The 23,118-nt window shown below is 46.1% G+C and overlaps 1 protein-coding gene across 2 annotated transcripts in view; it reads left to right on the forward strand.

Annotated features, from left to right (window-relative positions):
• Positions 1-10,971, forward strand: part of SCYL3 (SCY1 like pseudokinase 3) — a 57,698-nt gene extending 46,727 nt beyond the window's left edge. The window contains exons 11-13 of one of the 2 annotated variants that reach the window (XM_029618132.1): positions 491-957; positions 1,039-1,161; positions 10,047-10,971. In XM_029618132.1, the coding sequence (XP_029473992.1) occupies positions 491-957; positions 1,039-1,161; positions 10,047-10,112 (656 nt within the window). In that variant the 3' untranslated portion in view covers positions 10,113-10,971. Of the gene's footprint in view, positions 1-490; positions 1,162-10,046 lie in introns of both variants that reach the window. The other variant, XM_029618131.1, reaches the window with a different exon arrangement.
• The last annotated feature ends 12,147 nt before the right edge of the window (positions 10,972-23,118 follow it).

Raw genomic sequence — 23,118 nt, forward strand, 5'->3', positions numbered from 1 at the left:
GTTTTTTTTTAATATCCTTTAGATTTTTGGAACACTTTTTTTTTTTAAATTTTGTTTTTGTTTTTTAATCCTATTCTATTCGACCCTACTCTCTGATCACAGAATTTTCTGATCGTTTGCTACCTTAGCTCTCTAGCTGCAAGCTCCTGCTGAACGGAATTTTAAAAGTGAATGAATTCCATCTTCTTATGACTTAACTGCTGATTGACTGTACAGGCTTCTAGAATATTCACTGCTTTCCTCACAATCCACTCTGATCTGCCTTAAATGACTGTAAGCTGCTGGAGTTCATCTCAAAATTACTGTCTTATGGGCAATTTGGGGAGGCATCTGACAAACTGTTCTGTAATTCAGTTTGGAAGAGCTTTGGATGTCTGAATCAATAGTTTCTTTTAGATGTCAGTACAGGCCTTAGGAACTATGTTGATTGTATATGGATTTGGACTAGTGCTGTCCAGTTTCTCATATCTTTTGATATCTTTCTTCGCAGGAGAGACGGGTGTTCAGTCATTTCTTGGCTTGTCCATGAATGGAGTCGATAGCGTAGAAAGGGACCGTTGCACCCTTCTGAATAACTCTGAGAATCCAGCAGAAGAATGGCCAGACTGGAGTGAGTCAGAAGAGGCAGAGGCCCAGAAGACTCTGAGAATCCAAGCGTGTGTTTCAGAGCAGGGTGAGATGTCTGCAGCACCAGGCTGTCGCAATGCTGGAGACCAGGCCGAGCCATTGGTATGTTTGGAGGCTTATAGTAACAGCCTGAGCAGTGCAAGCTCACACAGCAGCAGAGAATTGGAATCCCAGCCAGGCACGAAGTCCAACCCTGTAGCCTGGGAGCACCCAACCCCAGCTAAGGAAACCAACAATACAAACTTAAGGGCTCAGATGGCCTCCCAGGAAACATCTGCGGAGAGAAAGTTTGGCACTGAGCTTGGTCTGGGAGAAGAGTTTACTATCCAGGTGAGGAAGAAGACCCAAGATGCTGAACTGGACTGGTTTGCTGATATGATTCCAGATATTAAACCCTCCTCAACTCTTCAGATTTTATCAGGAAAGAGGACTGAACTGGCGGAAACAGTTCCAAACCAAGAGAACTTCCCAGGGGAAGAAAAGAATTCAGAGATTGTGTCATTCTCCTCCAAGTTTGCTGCTGAGATTACAGAAGTAAGTACACATTTTTTTTCTCTCTCTCTCTCATATTCCCTCATAACAGGCTCTCTTTCTCTCTGTTACACACACACACACACACACACACTCTCACTCACACACACACACACACACTCTCTCTCACACACACACTCTCACACACTCTCACACTCACACACACACTCTCACACTCACACTTTTGCTCTCTCCTAGCTAGTGCCAGCATATAGTAGTGAATGTTGGGGATAATTTTCAAAAGGATTTACGTGCATAAACCCTGATTTTTCTATGTACAATGGAGTTGGGTGTGCACAAAACTTCTGCACGTGTTTTTGCTTTTCAGTAAATACACATGCGCAAATGGACAGCTGCTCCTCAGCAGGTATAATTTTGTTGCCTGTATGTTGGTGCCAGTTATATGCACATCTTTGAATATTCAAGGTGGATTTAGGCAAATACATTCAGGCTATAAAATTCCTTTGGTAAAAAGTACTTGAGCCTATGCAGGCAGTTTGAAAATTAGCCTGCAAGAATAATATAATCCCGTACTGAAATTCCCATTGACTCTCAAGGCTGTATTTGCTCTGTGAATTCCATCTGATGTTTGTACTCTTGCCTTACTACATAGTGAGCATAGTGGAAAGAAATTTTAAAGATAGAATTATTGTTTAACAACAAAAAATATGCAGCTTCTTTGTCGCACTCCGGAAGATTCTTGAAACTGTAGGGGTTAATGTTCAAAGGATTTAGCTGCCTAATTTAGGGCTCTATTTACTAAGCATTTTTCCCAAAGGCACAGAATGGGAAAAAATCCTTAGTAAATCAGGCCCTTAGGATTTAGACACCAAAAACCGACTATGGCTGAGTATCTAAATTTAGGAGCTTAAAAAGTGGTTGGAAAAACAGGTGCTTAGCACTGATTTTTGCCACTAGGCACCTAAATGTCAGCCAACCAATTGCAGGCCTAACATTTAGGCACCTAAGTGAAAAGCTGAGCATTTCTATCTTTCAAAATTGTCCTTGAATCCTTCTTCCCACTGACTGTGGATAGTATTTTTCAAACATGAAAACTTAGTATTTATTTATTCAATATTTGTATACAAATTTCTAGATGGTTTCCATGTTTACATTCATAAAATCAGTAATAAAACATTAAAAAATAAACATACATGTCAAACGTTAAAAGAATAAAAACATAACGTACAACATAAGATAAAACAAGTTGAGCTCTGCACATTCCTCTGTAATGCCATTGATTCTCAATAATGCTTATCTGCCATACCCTAAAACCTGCATAAAATCATAAGACTTGGATAGAAACATAAAAACTGCATGGTGTAAGAGAAAAATAAAAGTACTTAGCCGTTTAAAAGCCTGCCTTATGTCCATAAAAGCAGTTAGTTAAAAGATGGAAAATGAAGCCCTTAACCAATTTTCTAAATTTTAGGAGTAAAAAATCAGCATTAACATTTTAAATTTGATCTGCCAATTAATAAGTAATCCATGGCAATTCATTAAAATTGGAGTAATATGTTAGCGGATTGGTGTCCACAACTTTAGCAGCTGAATTCTAGACATACTATAGTGTCTTAATAGATATCATCTAAGGAAGGTCAATATATATATAAGGCATTACAGTAGCCAAAGAAGACATTACAAAGGAATGTACTGCAGTTTTTAGGTCATTTTCTTAAAAATAAATAAATAAGCAACATCTCCGTAGTATATGTAGCTTATAGTAAGCCCATCTTACAACTTGATTGATATGACAACAAAGAGTCCATGATAACTCCAAGATTGCGAGCCTGAGTAACTATTGGGATCTGAGCCTCTTCTACAGTCAAAGGGGCCGATGCAATAATTGTGCACAGAAAATGGGCACTCAGTGTTGTGCACCTAACTACCTCTCCTGGGTGTGCGATTCAATACTTAAATGAGGGGTTGTGCTAAAAAGGAGGTGCTGGAGAAAAATGTGCGTCCCTAGTGCCTCCTCGACATCAGGTGCACAGGAGAGGGGGCTATTAAGCAGATTGGGAAAACAGATGCTCAATCTAAGAGTGTTTGTTTTCTCCCACTACTGGTATAGACAAGCACAAGATACAGGGCCTGGACCATGGTTCTTATGAGTATTGGGCGTCCATCATTATTTTTTTTTTTTTTTCAAAAAAAATGTTTGTTTTTTTTAAACTAAATACTGCTTTATTTGGTTCTTCCTACTTAGTATCACAACGATACCATTAGGAGGAATCACAGATAGAGCAGGATTTTTCTTTTATTTCAATGCGCCCTTGAGCATGGCATACCTTTACGCCAGCAAGGGCGCATTGACTGCGTGGAAAATTTATTGGATCACAGGGATTAGCTAATAGCCTCATCTACATGAATTTACATGTGATGAGCACTATTAGCTACATGGTGATTTGGACATGCGTTGTGGACATACTAATCCCCATATTGGACCGGGGTTATGGCGCGCGTCCAATCACATGTTAAGCCATGCGCAGTGGCTTCCGCATGGTATTGCATCGGCCCCAATGTGCTAGGAACATCTTGTACAGGATATCGAGCTAAGTGGATAATTTTTCACTCATACTGAGAACAAGCTTATTATTGGTAAGCCATGCTCTCAACATAGACAGACCTTTAGAAATTCTGACAAGAGTTTCTTTATAGGAACTTTTAAGACGAAACAACTGGATATTGTCCTCGTAGTTACGATGTCCAACATCATGATCAGCCAGAACTCGAAAGATAGGGGAAAAAGAAATACTAAAGAAAGAGGCTGAAAGGGCGGCTTCCTGTGGAACACCAGTGTTTAAACTTCAAACATCCGATTTCTGCCCAGGAAATATTATACATTGTGTTCTACCATTAAGAAAGAAGTAAACCATTGTAGCGCAATGCTACTGATCCCAATGTCACTTAGGCACATAACCAGGATTTTGTGACAGTATCAAAAGCTCCAGTCAAATCAAGCAGAACGAGAAAAAAACTCAGTCCCACAGTTGAAACCACGTCAAATAAAGAGAGTAGCAGAGTCTCTGTATTGTGATTAGGACGAAAATCATATTGGTGATCTAGAACAGTGTATTTATCCATGACATCTTGTAACAGTTTCAAAACAACGCTCGCCAAACATTTAGCAAATGGCAAATTTGAAATTGGGCAATAGCTGTCTACCTCATTACAGTCTAACAGGGTCATTCATCATTTTGCTATAATGGCTTATCGTGTGCATTAGGGCCTTAACATGCACGTTAATTACCACAACGTGCCTTAATATGCAAATTGGGCATTAGTTGTTCATGTGGGAGGAGATTTGTACTTTTCTTTCAACTCTCAGCACTCTGAATGACACCCAGTTTTCACAGGTGTCTACTGTGCTGTTCATACACATGATGGTATATGTTAAGTTGTCCCAAGCCTACCTTGCCCCGTAACAATGATATAAATAGTAAACAGATCTATTTGTCTAATACGGAGTCTCTCTCTTTCTCTCTTTTTCTTTCTCTCACTCTTTCTCTCCTAACCCCTTTCACTCCCAGATCCCACTCTTTTGTGCTTAGAAAAATTTCACCCCCCTATGCTGTACCGTTCCCTTAGATTTTAGGTTTAGGTTTATTTAAAATTTGTATACTGCCAAATCATTACATTTCAAAGCAGTTTACAAAGACAGCTAGACTCTAAACTATTCCTCAAGCTTCATTAGATTCCCCCCTTTGTTTTCCACACCTTCCTAGCTGGGTGCTCTATTACAGATTTCCCTGTCAGCAGCCAAAAGACAAATACTTCCCGACAATCCTTCTTCAGTGTTGCTCACAAAAATGCTGAAAAGAACTGCCCTGCTCCTCAGAATGAGCTCCATTTACCACTAGCATTTGTCATCTCCCACTCAACCAATTTTTAAGCCAGTCAATCACTTTAGAGCCTATACCAAGGGCACTTTATTTATAAATTGCTATGTGGAACCGTGTCAAAGGCCCTACTGAAATCCAAGTACACTGAATCTAGCGCTTTCCTCTGATCATATTCATCTGACCAGACCTATCTCTGGTAAGAAAATGCTGCTTGGGGGTGCCCTGTAGGGAGGAATGCCTGAGACTGGCACTGACGTCTTGGGGGACCGGAGAGCTGCTGCTGTTGCCTGCTACACCTGTGCACCCTGCCAACAGCATGTGATGTCATCAGGCAGCACCTCCTTTATTCCTATTTGGGTTTGGGCCCAGTGGTGTGGAGGTGGAGGAGCCTTACAAGCGGAGTGCCTGGGACTTGTGCTGATGTCTTGGAAGACCGGAGGGCTGTTTATTGTTGCCTGCTACACCTGAGAACCCCATCCACAGCATGTGATATCAGGCGGCACCTCCTTTACTCCTGTTTAACATCTGGTCCAGGTATGCTCAGCCAAAGCCATGCGCCAAAAGGGCACACCCATTTGCAATTTCTTTTTCCTTTTGTTTGGATAGGTTTTCTTTTGATGGAGAGGAAACGCAAGGTTAAAACTGAGGCTTTTTTACCAGCTAAAAGTAAGATCTATGGCCATTATTATTTCCTGCTGACTTCCGATATGTCCTTCAGTCTCTCATCCTAAAGAACCTTGACTATTGCAATTCCTTATACATAGACCTTCCTGACTATGCATTGCAACCACTGCAATTGATCCAGAACTGCGCTGCCAAACTTCTTATCCATACTCCTCGCAGAAACCACATAACACCCACCCTTGCTAAACTCCACTGGCTACCTATTCACCAACGAATCCTAATAATGATCTTCAACTTGCTAAACAATACCTCATCCTTATGGTTATGCTCCACTTTAGGCATTTATCAGCCACTTCGTCATTTACGCTCTGCAGACAAAAACCTTTTACAAATTCCTCCAGTAAAAACAGCCAGACTAAATTTAGCATGCAATTGTGCCTTTCAGTTGCCGGACCAACAATATGGAACTCCTCACCCAATCACATTCGTCAATTCCCCACAAAACTTGGCTTCAAAAAAGCAATTAAAACCTATCTATTTTCACAAGCCTTTCCTAATCCATAACCCCGGGCAAACAACTCAAGGTACCACCTCCATGTTTTAACCAGAGATTGAACCTCATGTTTATTTCAATATTTTATTATTGTTTTTATTCCTTTATAATCATTATGTATGTTGCTCTCTCATTTGTCAACTGCCCAGATCTACTTCGTGTATGTATATGCGGTATATAAAACCTTTTTAAATAAATACATTTTCAGAAGGCTGCAGGTCACTTAGATAATAACGTTATGCTTGTTTCTTCTCAGTGCTCTGGGGCATCATTGAGCCCTGGTCAGTACTAACCACTTTCTCAACCAACACGGCTGCTTTGTGAGTCATCATCAACTTTGGCTTTAGTAAAATCTGCTGGAGATAACTCAGATATTTGTAGGATTGTTATCCGAGGCTCTTTGGCTGGTGTGTCCACAGATAGTATCCCTGATAGTGTGGAGGATCCTACTAATGTTTTTACCTTTGATCAAGGCTCTGGTGATATGAGGGAACCCTCAGATATTACCATTGTTGATATGTGGAGGTTAAACTCCAAGTTGGGTAAGACTCTGACTCAATCTCTGAACCAATATGCTAAGTTTTCCTCTGAAACTAATTTAAAAATGAGTAAATATGAGGGAAGAATAGTCATTTTTTGCCACCATGAGATCTCAAGTTTCCTCACTTCAGGCTTTGAATGCCTGATATGTCAGAGAGTTTATATATTCATAGCCAATTTGAGAAGTTAGAGAATGTTATGAGGTTTCAAAAAAAGTTGCATTTATTTTATTTTCCTGTTTAACATTTGTTATCCCCACTGAAATTGTTTAAAAAGTATATAGTAGAAGTTCTTTGTAAACCTTCTGATAGGGAGATAGCCTTAAGAACATAAGAAATTGCCATACTGGGTCAAACCAAGGGTCCATCAAGCCCAGCATCCTGTTTCCAACAGTGGCCAATCCAGGCTACAAGTACCTGGCAAGTACCCAAACACTAAGCAGTTCCCTTATCTAAAATTAAGTATGTTTCTGGATATAAGAGAGATTCAGTAAGTAATGAAGGAATAATTGATATCCTTATTTCTAATAGTCCCAGTTTGACAGATATTTTTAGAATCTTCTATTGACGATATTCCAGTAAGGGCAACTTTGCTAGTGTCCTTTGTTTCAGAACAGAATAAACATTTAATTTTGCAGTAATACTTTTTTTTTTTTTTTTTTCAATTATTTGAGTATTACATTTTCATTAATTACATCCAAGCAATATACTTGTACAGAACAGCATACACTGATCAAAACAAAAAGGGAACAACATTTTAGCAAGCTAATACAAATGAATCTCTCATACTGTTAGTTTACAAATAATGGGAGATTTCCAAACTGAAAATATAAGAAGACTATCAAAAAAAGGAGATAGACCTGCTAATATTACATTGCCTGTATCTCTTGAGAAGACACAACTTCTAATTTCACAGTAGAAGGAGCAATAACCTGAAGATGCTTATTAAGAAAAGCAATCAATTGAGAAGGATCAAAGAGAACATATTTTGCCCCCCTTAAGTTTAACCACACAGTTACAGGCCAAAATAAGGCCCCCAAGTTAACAACACCAGTCTCAGCAATAAAAATCTTTCTCTTAATCCGAGTTGGCTTAGCAACATCAGAAAACATGCATACTTTTAAACCTAGAAATGGAACTTCTCTATTACGAAAATATAATTTCAAAATGAAATCTCGATCTGATTCAGTAGCAGATGTCACAGTTAGGGTGGTATTCTCTATTCCTTCTGATTATTTTAAAAAGGAAAAAAATGAGACAAGTCAATGGGGAGCGTGGGGGTGGGAGACTCGAGATCCCCCTTCTCTTGTGAAGACTTATGAGGTGTGGGCAGATAATATGCCTTCAAAACAGGGAGGAGCAAGTTTTTGGAAACTTTTAAAATCTCCAGAAAATATCTACATAGCATTTCCATCAGAGAAACCAGTTTTTTTCTTGGAAAATTAATAATCCGAATACTACGACAATGAACCACATTTTCTAAATTTTCCATCTTGTCTTGCAGATATAAATGACCCCTGAAAATAACTCCCACGAATCTTATAGATCTGTCTCTTTAGATTCATTTTGTTCCACTTTCTGAGGTAACCCAGATATTTATTCTTGTCTAATGTGTACAGCTGTTGATATATCTTGATGCTGAGAAACAAACTGAGCTACTTAAGAGGAGAACTTTATAATGGAATCCCATATAACATCAAGAGTAATGTTAGAGGGCTTGATAATACCGAAAGGAAATACCTCCGTTTTTGAAACCCCCTCTATAACAGGCAAATTTGCTGCCTCTGCAAGCGAAACAGATAAGTCAGGAATTTTCCCAGCGATCAGCCCCTTGACCCGGGCATCTCTCATCGCCAAGTCCATTGGCATTATGATGTCATCTGACCGCGATGGAGCAGAAACAGTACCATTGACATTAGTCATTGAAACAATGGGTTGGGAGGCATATGGCATTGCTCTGGAGTTAGAGATGTATCAGAGTCCAGGACTACTATTAGCAAACCATTATGCGGTAAGTTGTCCAACAACTGTTCAGCAGAGCTAGATGGAGGGTCCTGCTATTGAGAAGGTGTCTGCCCATCGGGCCTTTCAGTGTTGAGGTTAACAACATGCCCGGGAATACTTGAGCCCTGGCTTTTCTTTTACCCATGAAGATACAAAAGGAAATAAAGGTAATAGGAAATTTTTTTTTTTAATAAGATAAGAGGGAAGCCATGGAGCTTGATTCTGTTAACTTGAGGCCATCTTGAAGAACAATGGCGGTCTAGTTACAAAGACAGCGTGAAACTCAAAAGTACACCCTTTAACTACATTTATACCTTCACTTTCCTGACTACTTCCCAGCTTTTACAGATACTGTCAGCTAGCCTAGAAAACCATAGCAACCTTTCTTTCCTCTGTCTTTATTTACTTTCCTAGCCTTTAACAAAAATGTTTTTTGCCCTTTAATACTTCCCATTGCTCTTCTTCTTTCCCTAGATTTTCCCATCCAGCTAATGACTCCTTGTGGTATTGCCCCATTGTAAGAAAGTTGGTCTTCTTAAAGTCTAGGACCCTTGCCTTTGAATGACCCTTCATTTCCTGTGCTGTAATATTGAGTCACACCCGACGGTGATTACTGGATCCCAGTTGATCACCAGAAACGCCGCCCCTGTTGGTAAACCCCTGGCCTGTGTGGGGTTCCGTTACCAGTTACAGAGAATTCAGGAGCTCCCTGCTTCTAGAAGACATTGCAGCTGGAATGTCCCAATGAACATCTGGCAGATTTGAAATCCCCTAGGAATAGCACCTCCGCTTTCATAGTAATCTTGTGAATAACCTCCATTAAATCTCTGTCCGTTTATTCTGCTTGAGTTGGAGGTCTGTATATTACACCAATTATGAATAGATGCTCCCTTCCCTCTTTCCAGATTAACATGGTTCCTCCTCCTTACTTGTAAGCCCTGCAATTTTGTTACTCTGATATTTTTCAATGTTTTTTTAATACTCTGTCCCATATATTAGATAATTAATTATAGCAGTAAAGCCACAGTTGCATACCAGCCTTTGAGAGTATAATCTTCATGGACATCACAGAGCTATGCTGATATTTTCAGTGCTGATATCTAGAAGTGGTGTGTGTTATGATACAGCTGAATTAATCAAACAGGAAACTGAAGGGGCCACAGCACTGTATCTATTTATGAAAAGTTTAAGGCCCGAATCAAGTATGTGATTGGCTTTTAATATTTTCTTCTTCTCTAAGAGGCTGAGAGAAATTGTGTTGTATCCTCATCGTAGAGCCTTAGTCTGTGCCCTGCTAACAGACCATCTGCCGCTCTTTTATTACAGGTTGAAGCAGGTGGCTGGAGTGGAGATGATGACCTGAATTGGATAGAAGATGAAAATAACTGGTGATAATGGAGAAGACACAGTTGCTGCCCTTAGAATAAGCACCTGGCTGGCACAGGCCGCTCTCAGGAGGGACAGGATTCTTCTCCCTCCCTCCCTCCCTCCCCTGCCTGGTATATTATCTAGTAAACTGCGGTTACCTAAAGGCAAGCAAATGAGATGCAAATGCAGTATCGCTGCTGGTGCTAGGTCTTGTCCCAAAGCCATAGTCACATGTTGCTCTAGGAGGAAAGGGCCCTTGTGGTTTTTTTGTTTGCCAATCCAAGCCTGTCTTAGGATTCTCCGATTTGCTTACAGCAATTATCAGTTTGCAAAACCAAGGCAGTTTTGAGGAGCTTTTCCCTTGTACTTAATTAAATTTTTTTTTTTAATTATGGGTGCTATCGTTTACAATCAGAAGTTAAAGGGATGAAAAGACTCCTTTTAACTTTTTAAATGCACCTTGCAAAGAGTCTAGAATGACTGTACAATTTACTCAGAACAATTTTATTTATTATTCTTTTACTGAAGAGTGAATGGTGTCTGTAGTATGACGTGGACAGAGCACTGTGTGGAAGAGATGCATCCCAGCCATTAATGTGATCTAATCCCCGAGCACCCAGTACTTGAACAATACAACTTGATTCCAAGAGATTATCTGTATAGTTGAATGGTATACTACGGTTTATGTAAAATATTAAATGCTGTCAAATTATTGCATACATTATGCAAGCCTAATTTTAATATTATATATACTTATTCATGTACTTTAAGGAAAACTATATATAGCATATACCTGATAAAGGTTACTAAGATAAGAATGTCTCCATGTTTAATATTTAGGGATACAGTTTCCCTTAATAAAACTTTAAATTTCCTTAAAATATCTAATTTTTGCCTCTTTCCTTACTTTCTGTTTTTATGCAGATCTTGTTTATATGCAGTAATTTTCTTTCTCATACAGTAGATTTGGTACTCCTGAGCCAACTGCTGTCTGAAGAAAGAGGAACAAACTCTATTATAGGTACTGCCCATTATGTTTATTTGGTTTCAACCGAATTCCCAAGAGCACAAGATTCTGGGCATAAAATATCAAGGGTCGTCTTCTCAGCATAAAATATCAACCACTCTCCCTCATGAGCTAGGTCACGTGCTCTTATTTTTCACTTGTTCTTGTATGATGGCATGAAGCTGTAAGTAACCTATTTCCACAGGCAAAGCTAGAATTTACAAGTAGCATCTCCAACTTTCATGGCTCGGGTTTTTAAGCAACCTGGTCTCACACAGAAGATTAGAGTGCAGGCCTTCCAACCATCTGTACTGAACTCGTATTTCAAATTCTTCTTCAGTGGCTGTGATTTTCAAAGTCAGTCCTTAAAAATTCCTGATCTTTTTCAGGCTTTCTACCACATACATTAATCTAAATTTCTTTACTTTTTTTTTAAAGACCTGTATGAGGGTTCTGAGAGATTTGCATTTGAAATAGAAATTTTGTCTTAAACAGTCTTACCCTCAGTATCTACACCAAGAGTATGCACCGGGAGTCCTCAAAGCAATAAACAGGTTAGGTTTTCAGACTATCCACAGTAAGAGGTCGATTTTCAAACCTGCACGCAAATGGATGCGCCAATTTTATAACGTGTGTGCGTTGCCGGGCCCTTTCAAAAGTGTGCACGGCGCCCGCAGGGCCCAGCCACGCTCGTAACCCACAAATTTTACGCGCACAGCGCTTTTAAAATTCAACCTTAAATGTTTATACATGTACATATTTTGAATACATCAAACTACTATATATGACCCTCAAAGACCAGAGTTCCACATCTCTGGTTTGAATTCTCTACAGATTAGAGATCAACTAAGAGCTCAGATGATTCTTGCTGAGGCCTTCACATCCCTTGCCTAGAATCTCTCCTCTTTTCCAAAGCCTCATGACCTGAAAAACACATAAGGGCTTATGTAGCAAAAGGTGTGCTTCCATTTTGTGTCTATGGGAAAGACTCTTAGGAGTAGATTTTAAAAGGTGCATGCACTTCCCGGCTGATTTTATAACATGCGCGCTCCACTCTATATCCACCCAGCTGTTTCCTTGTCAATATAATATACTTTATGAAACTAAAGAAAACAATGGGGTACAGGCACATAGCACAGCTTTGAGCATCATCTGGCAGGGTATTAATGGAACATGCGTTGTGGGGAACACTCCTGGTCGGCACGGCGTCTGTGTCAGGCTGGCCACCCGTGGCCTACCACGCGGCTCAGAACGCCGCCGTCCTGCCCTCAGCGGAGCTCTCCCTTAGTGCAAGCGCGTAGGAGGCTCCGCCTCTAAGGGCTCAGAGTCAGAATCTCCGGGCCAGCCTCCTATGACATCAGCTCCTTCTATGATGTCAGGAGGCAGCCCTATATATTCTGAGCGTCTCTCCTGTTGGTTGCCTTTGCAGCAGCTTGTCTCCTCGGAGAGCTCATTGACCCTGTGTCTAATCCTGCTCTTGTTCCTGACTCTGCTCCAGCTTCTGCCTCTGCTCCAGCTCCGTCCTTCAGTCCTGCATATCTCCTTGACTTGAACTCCCGGTACCGACCCTTGGCTTGCTTCACTTTCCTCCTGTCTGCCGCCCACATTGACTCCTGGCCTGGTTTCATCGCTTCTGCTCCTCTACCTGTCTCTGATTCCGGACCAGACTTTCATATTGCTCCTTTGCTGCCAGCCCTGACCCGGACTTCTGACCTCGTCTCTGCCTCGCCTGTCCTGCTTTATGTAGGCAACCCGCACCTAAGTCCTGCTGGCCCCGGTACCCAAGGGCTCAACCTGCGGGGAACGAGGGCTGGTATAGGTGAAACTCCAGTTGGGTTGACCTTGCCGGCTCCACCTACCGATGACGGGTGCCACGTAGGGCCTCCCATCTGTGGTGTACCAACTCCCGTCTTGGCTCAAGGGTCCACGAACAAAACAACATGTACTTCAATTGTAGAAGATTCCGAAAAAAGCACTTTGCACAGCACCGTTCTGTACCCATTTTGTCCACTTGCAAAAAAAAAAAAAAAAATTGTGGCTAGAGGCCTTTTGACTTCGTCACTCTTTTCATTAAGAAAGGGTGGAACCAGGCAAGTTCATTGCCTCTTTCTTTTATGACAATATCTGAATAATTATATGGCCACATCTTGTTTTTCTTAAAGTAGTCAATGTACATCATTTTTCTAACAAATTGTTGGTACCTTTTACTGTGAGAAATGCCTGTACGTTGGTACACACTCTGATGATGCCCCAGTTAAAGGGGAGCTATGGATATCAACCTCTTTTGTGAAAGAGAATAAATACTTGATGAAAAAATGTTTTGGAGAGCAGAGGATGAGCCCCAGACCACCTTGAATAATTTTGGGACCTACTCCTGTTCCCTATGCTAGCAGAGATTGAACAATATAGCATCAAACAATAAATAATATTTCTGAAACTATACTGAATGTCACCTGTGGCAATGGCTGACAAAACGTTTTTGTACAGTGTCCATTCTCATTACCTCCCTTGAACTCAAGCAGTACCATAGAATGTAGTAAATTATAGAAACTTTTGTTCTAGTTCAGGGGAATTATGGGTAACAAAGCTGGACCTAGACAGTTGTCACATTTCTAAAAGCTCGTTTTATCTGCTTTCAAATAATTTGTTATAGCATAAGCACCATGGTGGGTTAGAGCAAGAGCCATTGAGCCCAGTATCCTGTCTCTGATGGTGACCAGTCTAGGTCACAAATACACAGCCACTGCCATTAGCAAAGGTAAAATGGAATAGACTTAGTTTTTGGGTACTTGCCAGGTTCTTATGGCCTGGATTGGCCACTGTTGGAAACAGGATGCTGGGCTTGATGGACCCTTGGTCTGACCCAGTATGGCATGTTCTTATGTTCTTGTATCATACTCCTACGGATAAGTGTTGGCTTTCCCAAGTCTACCTGGTTAATACCCGTTTAAGGACTTTTCCTTCTGGAACTTATCCAGCTGTCTTTTGAACCCCACCATGTTAGTTGCCTTGACCACATCCTCTGGCAACAGATTAGTAGGTGACTGTTAGTGAATAACCAGCAACAGGACTAAAATGAGTCAATCACTAAAATCAGAGTTAACTGAATGTTGTTCTAAATCATATGCTCTTATTTTGAGCATATTCCTCCTAGTAGGGGTAGTAATGAGTGAGGTTCATTCCTATTATGATATGACTAATACAAAGCTATTTGGAGACATTACTCCCTTCATGGTATTGAAATCATAGGAAAGTTTGTTGTCATTAACTAGTAAATCAAAGTTTTTCCACAAATTTCCTTTTTTTTTTTTTTTTTTTTACTACCTACAATAAAACATCTATGCTTACCTACAACAGGTATTCTCTCTGAAGATAGGACTCACTTGTCACGAGTGATGTCATCATTGCTTTGCACAAACCAGCTGTTTCCAGAGCTTTCCTCCAAAAGTGTGCCACTGTTCTAGTTATCAGCTTGAAGAACTCCTAAAGGGAATGTGTGACTAGCAACTCTTTTTCAGAAAAAAAAATCTGTTAAAAGGTATGCAGCTACACTTTCTCTGAAGACACAAGGCCTGATTTTCAAAAGCATTTGCACGCTTAAAACTGGGTTTTACATGTGTTAAATGTACTTTACCCGTGTAAGTGGGCTTTTGAAAATCATTTTGATATGCCATTGAATTGTCCATAGGATTTATCTGTGTGCACTTTAAGTAGGTAAATGGCTTTTGAAAATTGCTATGATAGTACGTTACGTTCATGTGCAACTCCTTTGAAAATTCACCTGAAAGTGAATTACCATTTACACATGAGGGCTGCTTTAGTTAAGGCCTGTCTTAAACAAAAGAAGGGAAATGACAAATACAACAACTCTCTTAACAAGTGGTAACCAGTGTTTGCTGGGGATAAGATTTTCTTTAAAACCAAAGACAACCCTGCATCATACAAAAAAAAGGGGGGGATTTTTTGGGTGGGGGGCACTGAAGTTAGGTTATAATCCTCACAAGGTTCCTGGAGTGTACTCTGCACGGACTACTGTTGATTTGATATTCTGTGTCTAGGCTGTAATGGAATATAAATGCATGGACTGTCCACCCCCATCATAACTTTACAAATCACTACCACTGAGGTTGACCTGTGAGGGAATATCAGCACATAAAGGAGAGCAGGCAGCGAAGAACAGGAAGAGAAATGAGGATGAAAAGAAAAAAGATTGAAGAAAATATATTAATATATCCATGCTGAAGGAAACAGAAAAAGGAGGGAAAGAAAGGGGGGAAAACAAAATAGAAACAGAAAATAAGAAAAAGATACATGCTCAAGTCAAAGACACCAAAGGTTGACAATTTATTGCCTGATAGATAATATTATCTAATCAGTGTAAAATCTCCTGGGAGCTAGGTCGAAGTGTCTGACTTCCCATATAAGGTGTTGATAATGTGTTCCCTGTATGTACCCAGATCAGTCCAGACTCTTGGGTTTTGTCTCCCTGCCAGCAGATGGCGACAGAGAAAGTTGCACAGACACTACATAACCCAGTGTGCCACCTGTAGTCCTTCAGTATTGCTCTGTCTCCAGATGGTAGATGGTGTAAAACTTGCAGTCTGGAGAAGGGGGGAAAAAAAAAAAGATTAAAAGACAAAATTTCTGGATCCTCCCAGTGGGTTGTGAGGTCCTGGTGGGGCATCCCCCCCTGGTTTAAGGTAGACAAAGGGGGTCAGTGACCCTTCTGATAGCTTGGTCCAGAGGTCCAGCTCCCTCATCCCCCATGAGATAGCAGTGGAACTTGCTGGCAGTTCTGCACTGCAAGCCCAGTGGTGCAGGGAAGGATCCCTTTTATACAGTTTGTCCTGGGCTGGGTTGCTAAAGTTTGGCAAAAGCAGACTGATATTGCCAGTGATCTGGCTCTTTCCTGATCTGCCATGTGGCCTGCACTCCTGGAACCTGAACCTCTACACAAAAGGAAAGTATTGGTTTCTATGTATGTTTATTTGTTCTGAGTGGAAAAAAAAATAGAACAAGAAATCTATGGGTGGGGGGGGGGACTGCTTTAGCAGCTCAAGAGCTCAGCAATGGGGTTTTTCAGCAGCTTCTCTGCCTGCAGAGGAGACTGAGTGTTGTCTCCATGGCACTGAGGGACTATTCCCCTGCTTGCCGTTAAGGTGCTGTAGGTGCGGGGAGGAAAAGAAAATTATTCCTTACCTGCTAATTTTCGTTCCTGTAGTACCATGGATCAGTCCAGACAGTGGGTTATGTCCCCAATCCAGCAGATGGAGTCAGCCCAAAGCTTCGAGGGGGCGTCACCATAAATACTACTACCCCCTCTGCAGGAGTTCAGTATCGAGTATATCAAAGCCCGAGTAAACAGAAACCCCCTGCTTGGATCAAGTTGAAACAGGACGGCAACAATAAGCCGCTGAGTGATAACTTAGTAAACTGAGTGATAACTTAGTAAACTGAAAAACCGACCCACCAACGGGTGGGCGGACACGAACATAGCGTGTCAACCTCCAAGGGAGTAAAACAGTGACAGAGAGAAAACTGGAAACACGTAACAACAAACAACAGCAGTAAGGGCACTACTGTAAAAAGGAGACACAGCTGAACAGACTCAGCATCCACATACAGCCGAGCAGGAGTAGGCCCTAGGACCCAAATGCGGTGGGCGTCTGGACTGATCCATGGTACTACAGGAACGAAAATTAGCAGGTAAGTAATAATTTTCTTTTCCCTGTACGTACCTGGATCAGTCCAGACAGTGGGATGTACCCAAGCTTCCCTAACCCGGGTGGGATCCTGCGAGGCCTGCTCGTAGGACCTGTTCGCCAAAGTGTCCCTGGACGGACGAGGCGAGATGTAGTCTATAGTGTCTCGAGAACGTGTGCAACGATTTCCAGGTGGCCGCTCTACAGATTTCTTGCGAAGACACCGAGCGGCTCTCTGCCCAGGAGGCCGCCTGAGCGCGTGTAGAGTGTGCTACGATGCCGGGTGGGGGAGTCCGCCCCACCCCAATATAGGAGGCGGCAATGCCGGCCTTCAGCCATCTGGCAATGGTCGTCTTCGAAGCCTGAGATCCCTTGCGGGGACCGGACCAAAGGACGAAGAGATGGTCAGAAGTCCGGAAATCATTCGTAGCCTCCAGGTAGAGCCTCAGGGTGCGCTTGACGTCAAGGAGACGAAGAGACCGCGGCTCCGACGAAGAGAACGATGGAAGTTCCACCGTCTGATTCACGTGGAACGCGGACACCACCTTCGGAAGGAAGGAGGGGACAGTGCGAAGTGAAACTCCTGAATCGGAGAACCTGAGATAAGGTTCCCTACACGACAGGGCCTGCAGCTCCGAAATACGCCGAGCGGAGCAGATGGCCACTAGGAACACCACCTTGAGGGTGAGATCCTTGATCGTCGCATTCCGCAGCGGTTCAAACGGAGGTCCTGACATAGAGCGTAGTACCAGATTGAGACTCCACGAGGGGCAAGGATCGCGCAGTGGAGGCTGCAAATGCTTGACCCCCTTGAGGAAACGGGCGATGTCCGGGTGTCGCCACAGAGATCCTCCGTCACGCAGGAGAGAGCCAAGAGCGGCCACTTGAACCCGAAGCGAGTTGTAAGCGAGCCCCTTGTCCACCCCCGCTTGCAGGAACTGGAGGATCTGAGGAACAGACGCTTCCGAGGGTCTTGTGTTCAGGCCGGTACACCACAGCTCGAACACCTTCCAGACCCGCACATAGGCCACCGACGTCGAGGTCTTCCGAGACCGCAGCAGCGTGGACACTACCGCCTCCGGGTATCCCCGTCGTCGAAGGCGACGCCTCTCAAAAGCCAGGCCGCAAGACAGAAGAGTTCTGCCTGGTCGAAAAATACTGGTCCCTGGTGGAGGAGGCGGGGAAGATGACCCAGCCGTATGGGCCCGTCGATTACTAGGTGGAGAAGGTCCGCGAACCAAGGACGTCTCGGCCACTCTGGCGCGATGAAGATGACAGTCCCCCGATGAGCCTCTATCCGCCGTAGTAGCCTTCCCACCAGTGGCCACGGGGGGAACGCGTATAGAAGTAGCTCGGCCGGCCACGGGAGCGCTAGGGCATCGACGCCCTCCGCCCCCCGTTCTCTCCGGCGACTGAAGAAACGAGGCGCCTTGGTGTTTTGAGCGGATGCCATAAGATCCAGGTGGGGGGGACCCCACCGCCGAACGATCAGCTGCATGGCCTCGTCGGAGAGGGCCCACTCTCCGGGATCCAGGAGCTGGCGACTGAGGAAATCCGCCTGGACGTTGTCCACTCCCGCTATGTGCGAGGCCGCCAGGCAGGCCAGGTGCCGTTCCGCCTACTGCATCAACATCTCCGCCTCGAGCGCGACCTGCGGACTGCGGGTGCCGCCCTGTCGGTTGATATAGGCCACCGTGGTCGCGTTGTCCGACAAGACTCTGACTTCCCGATTCCGAAGGAGTGGCAGGAAGTGAAGAAGAGCCAGCCTGACCGCTCGGGTCTCCAGACGATTGATGGACCACGTCGACTCCTCCACGGACCACGTCCCCTGCGTGGCACTGCGGTCGCAGACTGCCCCCCAGCCTACGAGACTGGCGTCGGTGGTTACCACTACCCAATTTGGTAGATCGAGGGACATGCCTCGAGCTAGATTCTCCGGGACCATCCACCAGTCCAGGCTGCTCCGTGCAAACTGGGGCAGCGGGAGTATCACCTGGTAGTCCTGCGAAAGTGGTTTCCAGCGGGAGAGAAGTGCCCTTTGTAGCGGCCGGAGGCACGCAAAGGCCCAGGGAACCATGTCGATAGTGGAACCCATCACCCCCAGGAGCTGTAGATAGTCCCAGGAAGTGGGAGCTGGTAATGCAGAGAACCGCTGTATGTGCTCCCGCAGGGCGTGCGCCTTGTCCTGCCGCAGAAAAACCGCCCCCAGACGGGTGTCGAAGGTCGCCCCCAAGAAATCCAAGCGCTGCGAAGGCACAAGGGAGCTCTTGGAGAAGTTCACCACCCATCCCAGGGACTGTAGAAACTCTATCACCCTGGCCACTGCCGCCTGGCCATGCCGGAAGGACTTCGCCCGTATGAGCCAGTCGTCCAAGTAAGGATGAACTAGAATACCCTCCTTCCGAAGGGCAGCCGCCACAACTACCATGATCTTGGTGAAGGTGCATGGGGCCGTTGCTAGGCCGAACGGAAGCGCCACGAATTGGAAATGCTGGTCCAGAATCTTGAACCGTAGAGGGCGATGGTGTTCTTGGCGAATGGGGATATGAAGGTAGGCCTCCGTCAGATCCAAGGAGGCCAAAAACTCCCCTCGGTGTACCGCCGCGATCACCGAACGCAGCGTTTCCATGCGGAACCGGATCACTCTGAGGGATTTGTTGACTTCCTTCAAGTCCAGTATGGGGCGGAAGGAGCCGTCTTTCTTTGGTACCACGAAGTAGATGGAATAGTGGCCCGAGCCCACCTCTCCGGAGGGTACGGGCACAATGGCGCCTATCTCCCATAGTCTGTCCAGCGTCGCCTGCACCGCCTCTCGCTTGATGGCCGAGCCGCAGGGCGAGAAGATGAACCGACCCTTCGGAGCGCGGACAAGTTCCAAAGCGTAGCCGCGTCCTATGGTGTCCAAGACCCACCGATCCGAGGTGATCCGCGCCCACTCCTCGTAAAAGAACGCCAGCCGCCCCCCAATCTTGGGGACGGCGGAGTGGGCGAGCTGAACATCATTGAGAGGACTTGGGCGAAGGTTGTCCTGCCGTGGAAGCGGGGCGCGCAGGGCGGCGCCCGCGAAAGGAGCGAGACCAGGGCTGAGACCTGGGGGCAGAGGGCCGAGCCGCCGCCGGCCTATAACTCCTATAGCGCCTTTGCGCTCTGGCTCTGGTCCGGGAGGACGAAAACGCCCTGCTGGAGCGATATCTGTCTTCCGGCAGGCGATGGACCGCGTTTTCCCCCAGAGACTTGATGATCTGGTCCAGATCCTCGCCGAACAGGAACTTACCCCTGAATGGCAGGGAACCCAGACTCGACTTGGAGGACGTGTCCGCCGCCCAGTTGCGAAGCCATAGAAGTCGACGTGCCGCCACCACCGAGGCCATGGAGCGGGCAAGGACCCGAAACAGATCATAGGAAGCGTCCGCCCCGTATGCCACCGCAGCTTCCAGTCTATCCGCCTGGGCGGCTTCTTCGGGTGGCAACACCTGAGACGTGAGCAGTAGCTGCACCCAGAGAAGACTGGCTCGCTGGGCAAGCGAGCTGCACATCGCAGCCCGCAGCCCCACTGCGGAGACCTCGAAGACCCGCTTGAGGAAGACTTCCAACTTGCGATCCTGCGTATCCCTTAACGCTGCTCCACCTGTCACCGGAATGGTCGTCCTCTTCGTGACCGCCGACACCGCGGAGTCCACTCTGGGTACCTTGATGAGCTCCAGAAAATCTTCCGGCAGCGGATATAGCCGCTCCATGGCGCGGCTGCCCTTCAGAGCGGCTTCCGGGGCATCCCATTCCCTGGTGAGCAACTGCAGGAACGACTCATGAATGGGAAAAGCCCGAGCCCTCGGGCGAAGGGCTGCCAGCACCGGGTCTCCCTTCTTCGAGGAGGTGACTACAGCGGGCGCGACGGGAGCTGGCGGGTCCGGCGGGGGATCAAGGTCCAATCCCTGAATGATCTGTGGGATCAGGTCATCCAGCTCGTCCCGCTGGAAGAGGCGCAGGGTGCGTGGGTCCTCACCCTCTGAAGTGGAGTCCCCTTGGCCCGCCGCCGCGGGGTCCGACCCAGGGGAGGCTGGTGGCGACCCAGGCCCCCCCAAGCCCACGGGGAGCCGTGGTTGGCTGGGGAGCTGTGGGGCCCCCACACCCGCTGGGGCGGGGGGGGCCGGATAGGAGGATGAAGGTCGCGGGAGCTTGGGTGGTGGCGGATCCGCGGGCGCAGCCAGGTCCTGCAGGTAGGCTGTATGCATCAGCCGTATGAACTCCGGGGAAAACCCCGGCCTAGTCGGGGGGGGCCTCCGCGGGTGGGGGCCCCGGGGGACCCTGCCCCCGCGGGCCTTCCTCCGGATCTGTCTCCGGTACTAACCTCGGGGGAGAGCCCTCTGAAGCCACCTCGTCCCCCCGCGCTGCCTGGGCTCCTTCAGGACGCAGCGTATGTAAGATGGCCGCCGTTCCCGCCAGGAATGGGGGAGGGGCCGGCCCGCGCTGCCCGGGCAAGGCTGTCATGGAGGCCCGATGCGTGAGGGACCGAGAGGTGCCTTCCCCCCCGGGAAGGCACCGAGCACAAATTCCCTCCCTTGACACGCGCGATCCAGGTTCCCCACAGGCCGAGCAACGCGCCGGCCGCGGCATCTGGAGCGCAAGGGAAACAGCCCCCGACAGCCCAGAACGCCTTGAAAGACCCGGGGGGGGGCCACGAAACGGATCGCCGCTGCGGGGGGGCCCAGGTGGCCTGCGCTACCCGCCGAAGACAGAAACGGCGCCGCGGGGGGGCCTTCCTGGCCGCACGACCCGCCGGTGATGAGCAGCCCTCTCCCCGGTGCAGCCCACGTGGAGCCGCAAAATGGCCGCGGGAGAGGGTGAAGACGCGAGGAGGCCGGAGCACCGGCAGCCGCGTGTAACCTAGCTGCAAGGGAAGAAGAAGAAAATCACACTTACCCCGCAGCAGCCACGGACAGCGCCGGTAAATAGAGAAAGGGAGAGACAGAGAACAATACAGAAGCCACGCCTCCCCAATTAGTCAATTAACTTCTTCTTTTTTTTTTTTTTTTAACACAACTTGATCCAACCAAACAAACCTACAAACAATAAAGCCTCCAACCAAGGGAAGCAAAAGAACCAAGGAAAAAGGCAATCGGGAGCAAGCCCAGATTCCACTACTCGCATCTGCTGGAGTCAGAAGATACTGAACTCCTGCAGAGGGGGTAGTAGTATTTATGGTGACGCCCCCTCGAAGCTTTGGGCTGACTCCATCTGCTGGATTGGGGACATAACCAACTGTCTGGACTGATCCAGGTACGTACAGGGAACTGTGTGTGTAGCAAAAGCATCATTGTATTCGGGGGTCTGCACCGACCATGACCGCACTGGTAGAACAAGCCTCACGGGTGACAGGGTTTAGTGCTGAGGCTTTCCCCATCAGTGTGGAAACGGCAGCCATTTTCGATTCCCTGGCGGGAGAGGCAGGGGAATCCTCAACTAGCATTGGTAGTTCCCTATCCCTCAGAGGTGCAAAGAGGCTCTTGCACTGAGGAGTCTCTGGTTCTGGTAGAAGTTTCCTGCCGGTTTTAATTTGCTTATGTGCAAAGTGTGTTTAGCAGGATGCTGGCTCTTGGCCCCAATCTCCATGGATTCTCGACCAGTCAAGAGGTCTGAGCTGTTAAACTCTTCAGGCCGATGATTTTCGATGCCGGTTGTTAAACGGATCTGGACCTAAACATGCTGAAGGTGAAGGCAGGTGTTGCTTAGCCGTATGGTAGGCCACGGCAGCGGTTCTTTTCCCATGTGTGTAGGCATGTGTGCATTCTCTCTGCGTAGCAGTTGCATGCACAGGGACTTGTGTGCACAAGGCCACAGCCTACATTTAAGCGCATACGTCTGCGGCCTAGACTTGAGCTAATATTGCATAGCTACTTGTGCATGTAAGGCCGCAACCTAGATTAGAGCACGTATTTGCACATGTACTTGTGCGCATACGACCGCAATCTAGTCAAATGTGCATTTGCGTGCGTGGTGGAGGGTATCCGTGTACGCCCCAGTGGCACTGGTGTGCACACAGGAGGCCGCCTAGAGCCAAAGTTCAGGAGAGCTAGGCGCCGGGGTCAAACAGGTCCAAGCACCTTGCTGTCTATGAGGCTTGCCATCTGATAGCAATTCAGTCTTAGAAGCTCAAAGTGATTTGACTACTACAGCTTTTGCCCATGTTAGGACATCCCCTTCAATTGGGGTTGGTAGTCGGTAAGAGAAATCAATCCTTGAGGTCTATACTGGTGTGAGAATGACATAGAAACCATTGTCCTATTTATATACTTGCAGTAGATTTTCCTCTGTATACATGGTC

This window comes from Rhinatrema bivittatum, chromosome 10, assembly GCF_901001135.1.
Source record: "Rhinatrema bivittatum chromosome 10, aRhiBiv1.1, whole genome shotgun sequence".
In the NCBI taxonomy this organism is placed as follows: Eukaryota; Metazoa; Chordata; class Amphibia; order Gymnophiona; family Rhinatrematidae; genus Rhinatrema; species Rhinatrema bivittatum.